The sequence below is a fragment of the Apodemus sylvaticus genome, chromosome 4 (assembly GCF_947179515.1).
Source record: "Apodemus sylvaticus chromosome 4, mApoSyl1.1, whole genome shotgun sequence".
Taxonomy (NCBI): Eukaryota; Metazoa; Chordata; class Mammalia; order Rodentia; family Muridae; genus Apodemus; species Apodemus sylvaticus.
Window position 1 is genome coordinate 99,906,381 of NC_067475.1, and position 18,724 is coordinate 99,925,104.

At 43.1% G+C, this 18,724-nt stretch overlaps 1 protein-coding gene across 5 annotated transcripts in view; it reads right to left on the minus strand.

The window, feature by feature from the left end:
• The window catches only part of Schip1 (schwannomin interacting protein 1), a 126,733-nt gene that overhangs the window by 14,598 nt on the left and 93,411 nt on the right, over positions 1-18,724 (minus strand). For all 5 annotated transcript variants that reach the window (XM_052180384.1, XM_052180383.1, XM_052180382.1 and 2 more), the window contains one exon: positions 13,516-13,634. In XM_052180384.1, coding sequence (XP_052036344.1) covers positions 13,516-13,634 — 119 coding nt within the window. The remainder of the gene's footprint in view (positions 1-13,515; positions 13,635-18,724) is intronic.

The window sequence follows — 18,724 nt, forward strand, 5'->3', positions numbered from 1 at the left end:
ATTTTTCTGTTTCATATTGATTTCAAAGGGAATAGAGCATCAAATATGGATTATAACTACCCAAGGGTACGTATAAATGCATTTCATTTTTCTGGGACTATGTCATGATGAATGTGAGAACAACTGAGTTTGGGTGAGCTTTAGCTACATACATATTATGTGGGATGGTGGTAGGTGACTATTGCTTCGTAGAGAATTGTAAAATCCCATAAACTCTGCCTCTTCCCCATTTACTGTGCCTTGTAGACATTTACCTCAAGAACTACACAAATGCCTACTGCTGTTTTAAAAAAAGGACGAGAGAGGAAGGTTTCTACTTCTCCACATTCGTTATGGAAGCACAATGCTACAGCTTCTTTTATTCTGGCAAGAGTGTGTAACCTTCCTCTTGCTTTGAGGTCTACTTAAAAGACAGGAGAACACTCTATTGGACTTAAAAAAAAAAGCATTCAGTCTATGTACCAGCTGCAAATGTTGCTGGTTCAACACATGGCTTCATCACACAAAAGCACCACAAAATATTTTCCTAAGCGTGTATCAGAGAAAAGGATTGCTTGATTTTTAGTTCATTGGTTCGTTTGTTCATTCATTCATTCATTCATTCATTCATTTTTTTTCAAGGATCAGGCAACACACTTTCTAATTTGCTACAGTCCTACTACGGTCTACTGGTTTTTATTTGGATGAGTTCACTCATTACAGTTTTTTGGTTGGACCATGCAGGCATTTTATGGTGCTTGACCTCTGTTGATCAAGGAATAAAACTGAGGTCTTCTGGCAGGGCGAAAGTGCCCGAGCCATCAGCCCCAATGTGCAAATACACACATTGGAAGGGAACTCAAAAACACCTGGTGGGCACTCCCCATTCCACTCAACACCTTTGCTACCCGGGCATTACTAAAGTGAGGTGCTATCCAGGGATGTTAAAGCAGAAAGCTTCTGACGAAAGGAAGTGCAGTGGGTAGACGTTGAACCCAGCAGAGAGTCAGAGGACCACCCTCCGGAAGTCGTGCGTCCAGAAAAGCTAACTGGTATTTTTAACTACAAGCCGAAGAAAGGGATGTCTGATGGGGCACTGTGTCACTTTGTGTCTTGTCCTGCCCTGGCATTTTTTTCTTCATTTATTTATTTATTTATTCACTTCTGATCTGGCATCATAAGAGAAGAGGAAATAGTGCTAAAGGCAGTGGGCCTGCGAATGTCTGTTCCTGTGTTTTCTTCTTTACCCGATACACACGCTCCCGTTTCTGCTCCTACCTCTAAGGTTGTTTCTCAATTATTCTTTCTGTACATGTTCAAAGCACAGCCAATACACTTCCAAGACCTCATGGCCACAGAGTCTCCGTGGCTAAGCAGCCAGTAGATCAGGGGCGGCCACCCATGAGCTTTCCTTTGGAGAAGCGTCAGTCCGTTTCCTAACCTGGCTCCAGAGCGCTATAAATACTCGCATTCCTCAGTCAGCTGTTGGTTCTCATTCCACATCAGTGCCAATTTCCTTCACTGATGACCACTTCCCTGTAATTGAATTTGGAATTATAGGATTTTAATGTTGGCAAAATGTATTTTCAAGAGGAACACTCTCTAGTATGAATGGAAGGCCAGAACGAGCCCTCTTAGGATGGCAGGCATAAAATAGCTAGATGTCAAATGTGGCATGTTTTTATCTTAATTGAGTTCTGATGATTTCCAAGCAGCCTGTTTATGAAATGAAAAGTTGTCATTTGTGGGCATGTGCACCAGGCACTTTGCCTACCTGACTTAGGAGTGGGGACCTTGCTTTACGTATGAAAAACAAAGTCCCAGACAGGTAAAACTGCACAAAGTCACAGTCGTATGTGTCCTCCATCCTGAGAGGATAGGACACTTTAAGAGGGGGTAAAATACATTTGTAAATGAGAATAAAAGAGAAGATGAAAACACAAACAAAATAAAACCAAAATAACCCAAAAATCTGGAAACTGAAATGCTTAAGGATAAAAGGTGAAATATGAGTTACTCAAGCTAGTAAACACACAGGCATGCACGCACGCACACACACACACACACACACACACACACACATGCACATTGGAATAGCTGCACAAAAATGGCTGAAATGCTCTGATACAGTCTTAAGTGAAAAATGGGTCATAAAGAATAGCTGCAGAGTGATTCCAATTTCACACATAAAAATGCACACGGAAGAACCAGTGCAAGAGCTCTGCAGGAAAGGTCCCCTTCTGCTGCGCCTGAGGAGCTAAGTTCAATCCCAGGGCTCACCATAATGGAAAGAACTGGACTCCTACAAGTTGTCTTCTGGCTTTTACACATCTGCCACGGCACGCGTGTGTTCCCTACCCCACAAAAATAGCAAAAAGGTAGTAATCGTCTCAAATGTTTAGGTAAGATGGGAAGAAATAGACTTCTTGACAGAAGGCATCAAGTTGACTTTAGACTTGTCTCCCTCGAACGCCTCTGAGTTGTCACGTGTGGGCAGTTGGTAAGAATTAGAAAAGGCGAAGGAGAAGAGGATGCGAGTTGGCGGTGGAGCCCGCGAGTTGTGGGGAAGGTGAGTGGGGCTCAGCGTTTGACAGCTGCCATGTGACGCAGGCCACACTGACGCGGGAGTGTGACTCATGCCCGAGTGGGCCTGAGCTATGCTTTTGGCACGCTGTCGTGGACAGTGGGGGATGATCCGTGGGCAGCTGGGAACCGCCTCCGTGTAGGTGAACGGTTCCGTGAACAAGCTCGCCCACTCACCCACAGACACCCCTCAAGCCTACACGTCTCCATGTGCCCGCAGTAAACCAACTGCCCCCAGGTAACTGGCAGAAATTTAACTCTTTTTCAAAGCCAGACATCTGAATTACTCTGCTCAGTTCCCAACCAGAGACCTCTCCCTCCTGCTGACTGTGCAAGGTAAAGCAGGAAGACTTCCTTTGTCAGGTGCCTAAAGAGGCTCCTGCGAAAATACAGCAGAGAATGTGTGGTTTTTAGGGCTAGTAGGATCTGTTTGTCTGTCTTTTCTTCTTGGTGACTGGACAGAACCCAGAGCCTCACACATACCAAGCTTGGGCTATGCTCTAACGCCAAGGTGAATATTGTAATTTATGTTGGTTTTTTTTACTTTTCAACGTAGAAACATAGCATTCACCTCTCTTCTGGTTGTATGAGAAACATTTAGAGGTTGCTACTCAAGCTTGCTTCCATAGAAACACTGCCTTAGATGGCTCAGTGGGTAAGAGCACTGACGGCTCCTGGAGAGGACCTAGGTTCTGTTGACAGCACCCACCCAGTGAGGTGTCACTGTGGAGAACAAGCAAGGTCCTGGTGCTGAGAATAGCATAGTAGATTTCAACTCTGACATGGTGACGAGTTCCAGGAGAGACCTTCACCAGTGCATTTCTTGTTTTTGTTTTTGTTTTCCAAGTGCTAGAGACACATTGAATAAAGTTTGTCTGTGACGGGGCCGGCTGGATTGACGAGCTCACAGCAATGCTGTGGAGTTCACATGTGGCCTGTAGGTGAGCAAGCCAGTCAGCACTCTAGCGTGGAGGGTGGCGGGTGTGTGAGTCCCTACCCTTAACTGAGAAGCTGACAAGTGACAAAGTCAGTTTTTGTTGTGGGTGTGGCCCAGGTAGGCTAACCATACTCCAGTGGATGCCCCTCCCACCATGCGCACATGGGCAACACGCATTGAACTCTGGATTATTAAACAACAGCAGCCAAACACAAAGTCAAGAGAGGGTAAGGGTGGGAGGCAGCCCTGGGAGGGGCCTCGGGGAGAAGTGGGGGGGTGGATATGATCAAAATAATTTGTGTGACATTCTCAGAGAATTGATAAACAGCACAGGAAAGGAATATGCCCAAACAAGTCTAAAATGAGTCTCTCAACAACTAAAGTCAAAAGTCTAAGCGCCCAGGGGACATTTAATCGGCAGTGTTTTGTTTCGTTTTAATTTTTTCATGTGCTATAATCAGCACTCTATGGAAGCAAATAAAAACCGTAACAGAAATAACCACAGCAAACACCAAGGCGGTACAGAAGGCGCTCTTCTGAGTAATACCGTCCCTTGCCGTCTTCACAAGGCGTTTATGAAGAAGGTGGAGTTACCATCCCATTTTACAGATCCGAAGGCTGAGGCACAGCGATGTCATTAGCAAGTGCTACCAAGTGGCAGTCAGGCCCTCAGCTCCTAAGAGCCTGGTCCAGGCAGGGCTCTGGACGGCTTGATGGTGCAGAGGCACTGCTGTGAACTGAGTGGATGTGTCATTTCTTTGTCCTGTGGGATGTTTGAGTGGGACGTGGGAGGATGAATCTGGGAACAGTTGATGAGACACACCAAAGCCTGGGGGACAAGTGGGGGACTATGATGAAAAGGCATGAGTCTTTTCTTTTAAAAGCATTTTTACTGATACTATTTACTTATCTATTTAACTGCAAATCTATTATACATCTGAAAAGACACAACAAATTATAGCCCCCCCCACACCAGACTGTTTAAATAACAGCACAGAAGGGTTTGCGTTCTCAGTAAAACCATCTTCCATGTCTTCATGCATGTGATAATCTGAGAAAGAACAATATGAAAGACCTAAGATTGAATTAAAAGATGGTGCTGGGTGGGGACGTAGCTTAGTTGAGCTCTTTGCTTGAGAAGAGGCATGAGATTCTGAGCTCAGGGACCAGCACTGACGAGAAGGAAGGATGCTGGGAGACCTCCAGACAGCCAGCTCACCGCTGTCGGTGGGCGGAGCTGAGGCCCTACGCATGTGCCTGACCACTGTCTAAAGGGGGTGTAAATTCCACTGATGGTACGACGAGATCATGTTAAAGACGATGCAGAATGAAAGCTAAATCCTAGAAGCTCTTTTAATTAACATTCCCCTGTCCATTGAAGCCTTTTTTAAAAAATATAATATGTAGCCCTGTGCCCACCCCCAGCTTTTTGTGCAATAGCTCAGGCAATTGAATTCTCGTTGTTGCTGAAAAAAATTCATAAGACAGGGTACAGCTGGTTATGCCTTTAGCAAGATGTCAAATTCAGCCTGCACAAAATTAATTGCACCTAATTAAACTGGGGTCATTGGCATTATTGTAAAGCAAGGCTATTTATTAGACAAAGAAAATTTCACAAATACCAATTTACTTTTCTTTCAGATTTGTGAAAGAGAAGAATTGCTTACTTAATTAAATTTGTTTTGCTATTTTAATCTTATTACTTCTCAAAAGATTCGCTTTAATCCTGTCTCACTTTGGAAATTGTGTAATATTTTAGAATAAGTTCTCCTTGAAACAAGGCATTCAAAACAGAGGCATTCTGTAGAGTACGAGACGACAATTCACAAAGAATTCAAAGTAGATGTAGAACCAGTTTGCTGTGATGCTGGTGCTACCAACGTGAAGAGTTTTTAAAACAAATTAACAGCGTGTGTATGAGATCAACGTGAGGTTTTACAGATCCACCATGCATTATAAATAAGGCGCTTTGGTATGCGCGTCTCATTTCAAGGAAGATGCTTTAGAGTGAGCCTCGCTGCACTGAGACAGGTCAGTCTCTTTCTTCTCTCAGGCCTGGCTAAAACAGCCACTCCACTTACTTCCAGGAAATTATGCAAAAATTATTACTGTTAGAGTCAATACAGTGATTCGCTTTCCTGGCACACACACACACACACACACACACACACACACACACACACACACACACACACAGAGAAAGAGAGAGAGAGAGAGAGAGAGAGAGAGAGAGAGAGAGATCCCATATTCAAGCCCTGTGAAGTCCGTTTCTTTAAAGCTTCCCAGGTTCACAGTTAAGGTCTAGCTAAGGCGGCCCTGCTCCTCGCCCTCCCACACACACAGAGACGAGGTAGCAGGTGTTTGTAATTGGCCTTGCTTCAGCCATTCACCAATGAACATGGAAGGCCAGGAAAGAAATGAATTTTGATTTGGGGATGGTTGAGATAAGTAAACAGTAATCATTATTCAAACCAGCTGCTCCAGAACACCCAGGGGAACTTGTTTTTATCATACAGCCCCGGAGGGAAGGCTATAGCTCAGCCTGGCTACTGGATCGCTCTGCAAGTGTGATAAAGCTTGGTTATCTGGGCTGTCTTTATACCTGTGTATGCGGAAGAAAACCCATCTTAAGTAGTTAAGGTAGAAGGAAAGCGAAGATCAGGCTGATCTGGGGCTACTGTGAAGAAAGGAGAAGGGAGAGGAAGGAAGTTTTCTTCTCCATGTCAGGTTGGGTTGTAATGTTAATAAATAAAAGATTTCCTAGATGCCTATTGGTAATGGCCATGCATCCTGTGTCCCCACAGTAGCCAGGCCTCTTCCGATCTCCATGCTAAGGGATGTGAGCTCAAAATGTGGGAGCAGGGCAAGAGCTGATCATTACTGTGGCCAATGAACAATGTGCAGGGAATCATTATAGCAGAAGGGAAGGAAAAGCTGGAGGTGACGGCATGCCTGAGGCTTAGCACTCGGAGATGGCGGAGGTGGGGGGGGCTGGAAGGCGAGGGCCAGCCTCCGCCAAGCAGCAAGATCTACCCCACACCCCGAATACTACTAAACCTAGAATTTCTTGGAAATCTCATTTCAAAAAAAATAGGTAATCCATTTTTCTTATTTCCTTTTAAGCAGTTAAGACCTTTTCCAAAACGATAGAAGGATGACAAAGATCACACAGTCTCAGTTGAAGAAGGTGATTATGTCTGGATTAGCAAATTTTGCAGGAAAATGTGACACCCCATGTAGGCCACGCTCCGGCACACGTCAGGTCTAATGAGCTGTGTAATGCAGTAATATCCAACGTTCTTTGGCTATGGTATTAAGCATAAAATGTCTTTATGGGATTATTGTAAGCCTAGCTTATATTTAACACTTAACACTTTTTGAAAAAAAAACTGCTTTAAAAGAGGTAACACCATCCATAAAAACTCAGCAGCGTTGAGATCCCGTGGCCCATGTCAACCTTGACCTCGAAGGCACGACGACACACTCGGACTCTCCCACATGCCTTCACATCTCTTACATACGGAATATATCTAATTTCCTTTTTATTTTGCAGGCAAATTCACATCCTTTAAAGAGCATGGACAGGAGGCAGGTTAGGTTTCCAAAGATTTCCATTTACTTCTGTGGGCCCTGTCTTCAAAACCAAGCTTACAATTTCAGAGTCCAATATTTGCTGGGGTGTCTGTGGGTAGGGCCTCACGCGGTCACCCCAGCTTGCCTGTATATTGGCCTTAAACTTACTCTTCCTTCTGCTTCAGTCTTCCCTGGGCTGGGCCTGTGTTACCATGCCTGACTCTGCCAATTAATCTTAAATCCTGCACTCCATTTCATATTGAGGTCTGAGCTCTTCAGGGTAGTGGGTTCACAGCAGGTCTATCTGGGTCTGGATGTTTAACTAACCCAATACACCTGCTTTTGTACATTTTGGAGTACCGTATTGCTGAGTTGACATCCTCAAATACTTCTGTAAGAGGCAAGGTATTTCCCACCCTGTGAAATGCTTTTGGAATGACTAGTAGTGATTGGGGCAGGTTTGAAAGGGGCAGGAAGACGATACAGAAGGTGACAAGAGAGAGTAACCAGCATGCCTACTAAACACGTATGAAATTAGCAAGGAACAAAATGAATCAATAATGCCTACAAAGAAAATTTACATCCTTAATAGCCTCAATGACCACAGGTTATGTAACAGGGATATATAACAGCAATTTAGCTTTCCTGGAGATCCCTCCACTCCCCAATACTACATTTTGGTTAATGAGGATGATGATGGTCAATCATAACAGATTTTCTATTTACGAGATAAAGTGATGTTTCTTAAAAACATTTAGAATCCTTATTAAATATCATCTTGGGTGAAATTAGAAAAGTCATGGTGCTCTCACAGATGATGAGCTCATCCCAGAACAGAGATGAGCCCATCTGAAAGAACAGTCTATAAATAATCTCTCTAAGGCAAGCCAACAAGTGCAGCTTATTATATGCTACTGCAAAGCACATTCGTGTTTGCATAGCTGTCTCCAGGGGAAGAGGACTCGGTGCTTTTCCAATTTGGCTCTGCTCTAAGTCTAAGTGGCTCTGGGAAATGGAGAGAGGAACCAAAGGGTAGGAGGGCAAAAAGGGATGGGGGAAGCATTTTTGGGACCCCCCCCATTCCTGACCCTCAGTTCTCCTCAGTTGGAGAAGGACTATTTGGTTTTACATAGAGGGTTTCTTCGTAGAGTTTTATTGAGAAGGTATTCTGCTGAGGTTGGGTGTGGTGGTGTAGTGCTTTAATCCCAGCACTTAAGAGGCAGAGGCAGGTTGGCCTTTGTGAGTTTGAGGTTAGCCTGGTCTACATATTGAGTTCCAGACCAGCCAGAGCTACAGAGTGAGGCCCTGTCTCAAAAACCGAAACAGAAAAAGCAAACCCAAACCAGACAAATATTGAAATCCTCCATGAGACAGAACAGTGGTTACCACTGTCTACCTGCTCTTATGAAATCCCCCTAACATCAGGAAGACAAATACACAGGAAAGAAAAACAATAGCATGAGCCTATGGAAATCTTAGGAAGGTAAAATGAAATGTACAGAAATATGCAATGTTTCAGTTCTCCAGCTGCGTGTGAGAGGCTGGTCAGGAGGAGGAGCATGAATCGATACTGCAGAGTCCTGGAAACACCAGGGGGAGCAGAGAAGAGCGTTGCGCAGACTCAGTGCTTGACAGGGCCATCTAGACCAGCTCTCTGCCTGGCTAATCTCTGGCCTCGAAGAATCAGAAAGTTTATTCTCACACCAGAAGTGCTCTAGACTGGAGTACCCTAAACACACACTAAAGTTCCAAGTGTTCCCTTCCTAGGATCCTCAGACACTACCAGACATGCAGACAACCCCTCACAGTGAGGTTGGACAGTTCTTTTCTACTCTAAGTCACAGACTAAGAGAAAAGACTAGATACTTTCAGTTGATTGCTTTCTGGGGAAGGACTGCCCCAGTTTGGTTAGTTCCATCGTGAAGATACTGACTCATTTGTTCAACAATACTCAAAGACTTGACCTCACTTCATGGTTGCCTTGGTAATGAATACAACAAAGACTTGCTTCCCAATAACTTACATTTGGGTGTTGGCAAAAGACAAAGAACAGATTTAAAGACATTCTATAAATGTCTTAATAATGGTAACAAGTCTAAAGAGAAAACCATGTCAAGTTAAGTAAACAGGATAAAAGAGAAAGCAACAGGAGCATGGGTGTTTATTTTTAATAAAGTGGCCTGGGAAGGTCTCTCTGAGGAGATGATATATGTCAAAACAACCTAGCCCACAATGTAAGAAAGCAAAAGAGCCTTTATTATCCTATACTTAATTATCATCAGGTGGAAGGCAAAAGAAAAAAAAATGAAAAAAAAATAGTGGGAAGTATGAAGCTCAGTAAAAACTATCTGAAACAATCAAATTAAAACTTAAACGTTTCAATGAAATTAAATATACTAACAATTCTGAAAGTGTAATGAAAATGGAGAAATACCTAGAAAAATACATCTCATTAGAATTGACTCAAGAAAGTCGCAAAAAGTAGGTCGGATCAGATGGCGCTTAAGGATTGGAAGCAGTTTTGAAACAGATGCAAACCAGACCATTGTAGGTGACGTCAGAGAAGTGGATCATTGCAATATCATGTAGACATTTGGCGGATAATATGAACTATAAGTCCCTGCCCATTTTCAAGCCAGCATAATTATAAAAGCAGACAAAATATTCTAAGACTATGGAAGACCCATGTCAATTATGAATATACATGTAACAATCTTAAGTAAGATATTAAAAATAAAGAATATGAAAAAAAGATAATTTACTTCACCTGCTTAGGTTTATAGGATATGCAAGGATAATTCAACATTTTAAAAATCTCTAATGTACTGCACTGATGCATTAGCAGAAGAAGATAATGTGACAAAGTTATTTCAGCAATGAAGAAAAAACATGTGATGGAATTAAAGGTCCACTTAAGATCAAAGTTCTTTGTAAATTATTAATAGAAGGGAACACTACTAATTCTGTAAATGATTAGATAAGACATATAATTAACACCATGCCAAATGGGGAAATTGTAGAAATAGTCTACTCAATCTGAGAAATGAGCTAAGGGTTCTAACCACTGTGATTTCTAATCCTCACTGTATTAAAATACCTATCAGGTACAAAGGAAACAGACAGAAACCAGAAGCATGGGATTGGAAAGAAATAAATCAAGCCATTGTACTTTGCCAGAGATATCACTGTTTAAAAGTCTCTAAAGAGTCAGGCGTGGTGGCAGCTCCTGGGGAGGCAGGGGCAGGAGGAAGCTGTGAGTTCCAGGACAGCCAGGGCTTCATAGAGAAACTTAGCTAAAAAAAAAAAAAAAAATAATAATCCCTAAAGAATCTTTGGTACTCCGCAGGCAACTACAAAAAATTACAGAGGTAATATCAGCAATGGTGACGTGGGTGTAGGACCCGCTGGTTATGTACCATGGCGGTAGAGCATTGTCAAGCATGCATCAGCCCTGGGTTGGAGGCCCTGTACAGGAAGGGGTTACTGGGGCTTAGGTAGGTAGGTAGTTGCATTTCTCTGCAGCAGCAACTAACAATGAAGCTTTATTAAAGGGAATTTAAGGTGTCAAAACAGAAAGTATCTATTTCCTTAGTTTCAAAAAGGTTTAAGAAATGAAAAGACAGACCATACTCATAGATGAAAAGATTTCATATTATAAAAATGTAATTATTCCTGAATTGACCTATACATAGATTCAATGAGAATCTTAAAAAATATGAAAATATTTTGCTGAACTTGAATAGATGATTTAAATTTATAGGGAGGAATAAAAACCCAAGAAGTATTCGCTCAGTGTTGAAAAATGTCAACTTTCTTTTTTGTCTGATGGAAAAAGATTAAAGAGAGTTGACTATCCAAACATTGTGATGTATTTTCAATCTATAATAATAAAAAGTATAGTTTTGGAGCAAGAATAGAAGCAACGAAATAAACGAGTGAAAGACACAGTCCCTTGATTGTAGAGCAGGAGACAGGGAGCCCTATGGGACCAGCAAGTGAAGGTGGGTCAGTCACCGAGCATAATCAAGTCCTTCGTAAACAGTGAAGAAGAAAACAGTCTTCTCTCCGTGCCTTATAAAGAAATCAGCCGACTGATTAGACTTCTAAAAATCTAACACTTTCAACTCTTGGTGAGACTAGCAAATATCTATAACCAGGGGATAGAGAAAGTGTTTGATCAGTTTCTGAAACAGGACTTGATATATAACACAGCCTGGCCTTAAGCTTGCTATTTAATCAAGGTGGGCCTTGAGCTCTTGCCTCTTCTGCCTACACATCCTGTGGGCTGGGATTACAGGCAAGTGCCACCAGGCCCTGTTAGGAAGGATTTTATACACAAAATTACACACAACACTGACCAGAAAAAAAACAGAATTACCCGTATTAAAATGAAGATATATGGTCACAACACACACAAGAAAGTAAGAAACAAATTATGAGCTGGGAAAAGATACTTGCAATGCATATTTAGGATTCCTAATATGAACTACTATTATGACTAAATAACTTTGATATGGAAAAGCACACACATACGGAGGAAGAGGAGGAAGAAGGAGGGAAACCAGAAATTTGAAATAAGACATAAATAGATATTTCGCAGAAGAAATGCAACTAGTTAATAAACAATGATATGCTGCCATGTTCTTTTTCAGTTAAGAAATAGTTTTTAAAGAGTGTCCTGAGTGCCAACAGGTGTCTGAGACAGTGCTGGAAGGACAGTATCATGATTTGCATTGTCTTGTCAGTGGGAACATTCATGTATTCTGCTCCTACCTCTACCTTCATGCACACACCAAAGAGAAATCCTACCTACTCAGAAGACATGGGCAAGAGCGTGACCAGCAGGGGTGTGACACTAGCCAAGTATTCCAAAACATCCCCATGTTCATCATTGCAAAATTGGCTATAGAAACTACTCTAGTCACTTAGTAGAAAGGAATTCATTCAGGCATGCACAGAGAGTACGAAGAGTCAGTTCCTATTGATGTTAGACAGCATATGTCTCACACAACTGAAACATGCTACATTTGTGTCAACTTGAAATACAAGGTAGAGTCACCAGAGAGGAAGGAGCCTCAGTTGAGAGAATGCTTCCGTGAAATCCAGCTGTAAGACATTTTCTCAATTAGCGATCAGTTGGGAGGGCCCAGTCCATTGTGGGTGGTGCCAACCCTGGACTGGTGGTCCTGGGTTCTATAAGAAAGCTGGCTGAGTGAACCATGGAGAACAAGCCAGTAAGTAGCACCCCTCCATGGCCTCTGCATCAGCTCCTACCCAGCTAAGGATGTGATGCCTTAACATTCCATGGGCAAACTAGCTCTTGTCTCCGGGTGCGTCCACTCACCTGTCCCCTTTGAAACAATGCACTTGGGAGAGCATGTGTCTGCCATTGGATCAGATAGGGCAGGATTAGGTGGATAGTGGGTAGCAGGTTGCTCCTTCTGGGCCTCACATAAAGCTGAGATATGTTTCCATTAGTCACTAGGAATGGGATATTGCTGAGAATTATCTATACTTCCATTAAGCAAAGTAGTCCACAGAATGGCGCTCTGGGCATCAGCCAGCTGTGGCTTAGAAAGGTGGGATTTCCAGCTCAGCAGAGACACACTGAATCAGAACCATAATTCCCTGGGAGACACACAGCATGTAAAAGGTTGAGAAGCCTTTGCCATTTTCCTGGAAATATTGGAAACTTCACATATTTTATTTGGAATAAAAAGCTATGCGAATTACCAATAATATTTTGAAATAAACAACGATAAGGGGATAATGACATCCTAAAACAGTGGTTCTCAACCTTCCTAATGCTACCACCCTTTAACACAGTTAGTTCCTCATGATATGGTTACTACCCCCAACCATAAAATTATTCTTGTTGCTGCTTCATAAAAAGTAATGTAAATGCATGATATACAGGGTATCTGACATGTGACCTCTGTGAAAGGGTCATTTGACCCCCAAAGGGGTTTTGACCCACGGACTGAAAACCACTGTCCTAAAATAAAGACCAAGAGAAACTACCTGGCAGACAATCTTAAAACAGTAATAAACACCAAACGATCAAAGTGAGAATCACATTTCTCATGTACTGATAATTACTGCAATTAAACATATTAAGGGCTGCTTCTGAGTGCTTTGGGGTTGCTTACTGGGAAGTCTGGGGGTCTGCCACGTGTATAAGGCATCATCAGGTGCTTAGGCCTGTGGCCTGGTCAGTCTATGAAATCAGCGTTCTGTCCAAAGATAAATGAAATATAAAAATGTGACCTCAGGTAGCTGGGTGCTGGGCCATGGCAACCCTTAGCAGTGAAAATAACCAGTGAAAATGCGAAGGGTCTGACTGAAACCCAGAACTAACCCTGCGAGGACATACGACTGTCTTTCGTTAGGCATACAGGCACCACATGGCACACACCAGAAAATCAACTCAGAAGCACGCTCACCTGGAGGAAAGGCTCGGCTTCCCGCTCTTGCTGCAGCTGGTATAGATTCCTGGGCCGTCGTCAAAGAAGCTTCCGAGTGCCAACTTCTGTCTGATAGACTCTCTCTCATTCTTCTGTGCCTAAAATTATAAGGGAAAAACAAAAGGTACCAATCAGTGGGAGATACAACACAAGCACAGGCAGCCCACCGTGCTAAGTAAGATTCTTGGAATGTAACATTAGACAGAAAAATAAATGGGCTGAAGTCCAGAGATGTTTCAATTATTAAAAGCTGAAATGGAATCAGTCTCCTATGGCTTTAATTCCAGTTCTTTGGTGCCTTTTTTGATCTCTGGTTTGGGCATCCATTGTGATGCCTAGCCATCTTCCTGGGGCTAGGTGGAGCTGCTAGTCAGGGCTGGCCAATGATTTCTCCTAAATTTAATCACTCTGGTCCCAAATAAGGCTTTCCCTCCAGACCTTCAGCCCACACCCTTGGTAGCAAGAACAATAACCCATTCAGCTGTGCACACTGGATTCTGGGAGCTGGCCTAAGCCATAGATAGTTTGGTCTGGCACAGAGCCAACAAGACGGATTCCCAGAGTCTGCCTGCACTGGGCTTGCAGTCTTGCTGGGTATGACTGTTTCTGTGTGCCTCCTATTTCCAGAGTGTCTATGAGCATGAATATAATGCCTGTGATGTTTCGGGAGTTGTAATTGGCCTCATCGGTCTCATATTTTGATTTGAAGCATGCATAGTAAAAAGACTTGAGCTATGCTACTCTGATCATTTGGGTATGTTTACAATGCTCAGCTTCCTATTAAAAGCCCCATAAAAACTCACCAGGCTGAACTTTTAAGCCCTTTAAACAACGGGGTAGAAGATTAGAAATGATTTCCTTAGTTAAAAATAAAACCACTACAAAACCAACCAGAAAGCCTGGGCTGAGAAGATTGTGGGGGGGGGGGGCGTTCATGAGTGGAGCCATTTTGGGTGCTGAGCAGGTTCTCAAGGGCTGCTGTGACCTCTGTCTGCTCACGGGACTTGATGGTGCTAGCGATCTCCCTACAGAAGGTCCTAGAGTCACACCGGTGCTCTCCTGTGTCAGAGAGATCCAGTGCTTCCATCTGGAAGGACGGTCCGACAAACGGCCTGCTTCACTCCCACGTGAGAGCCAGGACTAGGACTCCTCCGACTCCCAGCACTCTCAGGTCACATGTGGCTGTCTGCGGTTCAATCTAACAACTGCTTAATTAAAATTTAAATTCAGTTCCTCAGTCAACCTGGTCTCATTTCAGGAGCTGCAAAGCCATGGATTTGACATTCGACACACAGTAAAATATGACAGCACAGTATTTTACAGAGCTTCAATGAGCTATGTTAGAATGAACTAGGGTTTTTGAAGTATACATCTTGGGGTGCCAGATCCAGACCCTTAATTTCAGGTTTGAAAACTTGTTATTCCGAGAAAGCTCACCTCTCCCCTCCTCTCCTCTCCTCCAATACTTCTAAATTCTTGAATACCATAAGCATTCTAATTTAGACTTACCAATGATATTTATCTACATGGCCAGTCATGGCCCCCTCCGCCCCATTCTGGCACATACCGAGGAGATAATGCGTGTGTGCACATGCATACAATACAGCCACAAAGTGAAAGACTGTTTTTATACAGATAATTTTACAGGAAAGATGATGATTTTGTTCTGTGCGTTGTACTGCTCCAGTACCGAGCACTAAGAAAGTCACTATGAGATTGTCAAGGAAAGCAGGAATACCTTTCATTTGGCTAACCACTCACAAGTGTAGTGCTGGCACCTCCATCAAGGCCTACCACCCCGTCACACCCAGGCCAGCCTTGTGAAACACACCCCATACCCACCTGCATTGAGCACAAATTTAACCTAAGTCAGTGAGCCTAAGTCTCAACCGTAAGTCCTCAACAGTGCAAAAACTGCTAACTAGAACTGAGTATTTAAGAAAGAACAAGGCGACAGTCCCACAGTGGTCCTGGTCTGGAAGGGGCTTTGATGAAGAGTAAGGCCATCCCTGCTGGGCTGTGTGAACACCCTCTTGGTTTCTGGACACTTCTCTCTGGAATGCAGAGTGCTACCAGTATTGGTGTTGGGAGAACACTAAAAAGCCACTCTCTCTGTTTCCCTTTAAAAAGATCTCACTGAACAGAATAAGGAAAAAATAAAGAGAATATAAATGTAAATGATAATCCTGTTATTTAGATCATTGCTAACACTTGGTATATTTCCTCCTTTTTTTTTTCTTCTAATTGCGCGTATTCTGAAAATTTCCCATAGAAGCACTTCATACTCTTTTAAAAACACACTTTCAACAATTGCTTCTCAACCACCCCATGGAGTCTCCCTCTACAGTTAGTCATTTGGAGTTATGTCAAATTAAAAATAACATCTTTTACATAAATCCCTGCCCACATGTCTGATGGTTTCCCAGGGATGAGCTCCTGAAGTGGGACTGGCAGATCCGCTGCGTGTGAACATTTGCTGAAGCTCTTGACACCTCTTGTCACAGTGCTCCAAAGAAAAGCTGCTCCCGTTCAAGTGCCCACCAGCGATGCAAAGGCGGCTTCTGCCGTGTTCCAGCTAACCTGAAGCACTTGCTGTTGTTTTTAGTGTGATACACAGGCAGATTCTCTTAGTTCAGTTCTTTCCATTTATCAGGAAGAATAAATGTTTAAGTGTTTAAGCTACTGTATTTTCTTTCCCCTGAATTAGTTATTGCTAAGTGTGTTTATTTTTTTCTACAGAGATCTGATGGTTTATGTGCCGGGAATTTGACCTTTTGACTTTTAGCTGTGTTTGGCTGGTCAAGTCAATAACTTGCCTCCTCTGTCACATTGCTGGTGGCTTTTGTGCACCGAAGCCTCTTTTCAGTTCAGAATGGAGAAGAATCTCTATTTACTGAAGAGTTGACTGAGAGAGTTCGGAGCAGCTGGTTGATGGTAAGGTAGCCAGCAATAATGGCCACATCATGGTTAATCCTCCAATAACTTCTGTTTTCAAGATGAGAACTGGAGTGCAACAACAGGTTACCCTATGGGTATGGAGAAGATCTAGGGTTTGAGCATATGCTTTCTGGTCCCATAGCTTTCTTCTCTTCTACACTGAGGGGGAAAAGTGCAGACTGACACGAACAGTGGGCACTATGGCGAAGACACATTGTGAGACTAGAGCTATGGATCAATGTCTTCTCTGACATGGACATGACACTTTCTCAGAAAAGCATCACATACTAGCAAACCAAAAAATAGATCATGTATGACCACAGAGCAACTGTAAACAGATGTCTGCAAACACTGCGGCGCAGAGCACAGATGACCACGGAAGAACCATAAGCAGAGACATTCACAAACATCTTCTCAGCCACTCTCACCACCGCCACAGCTCAGCCCGCCTTTTAGGACGTCTGATTCCAAGTGTTTCAAGTATTACAGTTCCCCATACTGCAAAGCAGGGATCTTTTGTTCTCTGAGGAATTCTAAACATAGGCCCATTGGATCTCACAACTCCCAGAGCCAGGAGATGAAGCCTTTGGAGAAAGGGAGAGGCTAATGCAAAATAACACCATCTAGATGCGCTATGGTCTGCAAAGCCATGTCCACTGCTAAAAAAGCCTTGGGAATCACTCTCATAAAACAAAATGTCTAAAATTGATATTGCTAGTGAAAAGTCAAAGAGCAGCTGAGGCATAGTGGCTCAGGACGACAAGACAGAAAAGCTGCCCAAAACCGAGGTGGAAGTGAAACTGCTTAGATATTGATGCTTCACCGGCCGTGGGCAGCTTGTCCTAGGTTAGGACTGCATCCCTTACTACCAAACACTGTGTGTGGGCAGATGTCCCTTACAATGGCCATCAAGGATGTGGCACAAGCTACAGGTATCTCACAGGACTCTTAGATTACATGCACAACACCCCTTTCCTGGGGTGAAACTGCTCTACCCAAATGTGGTAAGAAGAGTACTTCCTAAAGAACTAAGCAAGATGTTCTGCTTGGGTAGATGTTGTCCATTTGAAATCTGCCTGTCTCTGGGTCTTTTCTACACTGTTTTCAGGACATAGGACAAACCCATCCCTTATATGAATACAACTACATCATTCCTGCATCCTCCGCTGGGTTCTTCGTTGCTTTCCTCTGGGCCGTGTTACTTTGCAGCACCATCATGTCTCTGAAGCAGGTCTACTTGCCACTTAACATGATAATCTGCCCAGAAATTTGCAAGGGAAGGACTGGATAGTTCTTACATTTCTAAAGTATATTTAACCGGCACGCAGTGTTTGTGTGGAAGCATATCTGTAAAGGCATAAGGAACACGCTCTGGGGAACAACGCCCTAGCCCTAATTATAAAGTCACCGGTGTTGAGCACAATACAAGGGGCTTCCTCCTCCTAACTCATGCACATGATATAACCATAGCCAGCCAGAAAGGCTTGTCAGACCAAGAGGAACAAAATCTCCCCCATGATTACATATATTTAAAGAATCTCTGCCTAGGAAAAAAAATCCCAGGACCTAATTGATGAGAACTGCACAGAAATGCCGTGGAATGAAGCTACTGATGCTAGAGAGATGGCTCCATGGTTAGGAATACTGATGCTCACATCCTTGACTTCCCTTTCTCCATCTTCTACGCTACTGCAAATGGCTGGGATCGCTTGCAAAAGCAATGAAGAACATGCAGTGGTTTCCCTATCCAGAGGTTTCAGATCAGAGACTCAACAGGAAGTGCTTGGAGGGAATCTGTCTGGACTAAGCATGTACACATACTTCATTCTTGTTATTCCCTAAACAACACAGTGACATCAAATATGTCTATAGTGTACCAAATATGGCAAATAAAGTATATGGGAGTCTACACAAACTCGGTACTTATGTTAAAGGCTTGAACATTTATAGGTTTTTCCATCTCTATCTGACTCTGTCTCTGTCTGTCTGTCTGTCTGTCTCTCTCTTTCTGTGTGTGTGTGTCTTGGAAGCAATATCCCATAGATACTAAAAGATGACTATACTTTCTACAAGGCTAACAAGGAAAATGGCATATTCACAGAGAAGTAACTTCCTAAGTACTATCAGCTGCATTGTCTCAGGAGCTATAGCTTTCCCTCAGTCAGTGGAAGTCAGGCTTCCAGGAGCTGCTGAGACATCAGTTTGTCAAGGCACACACACATACTCTGTAAGTAACACATTTCTTTGAGTC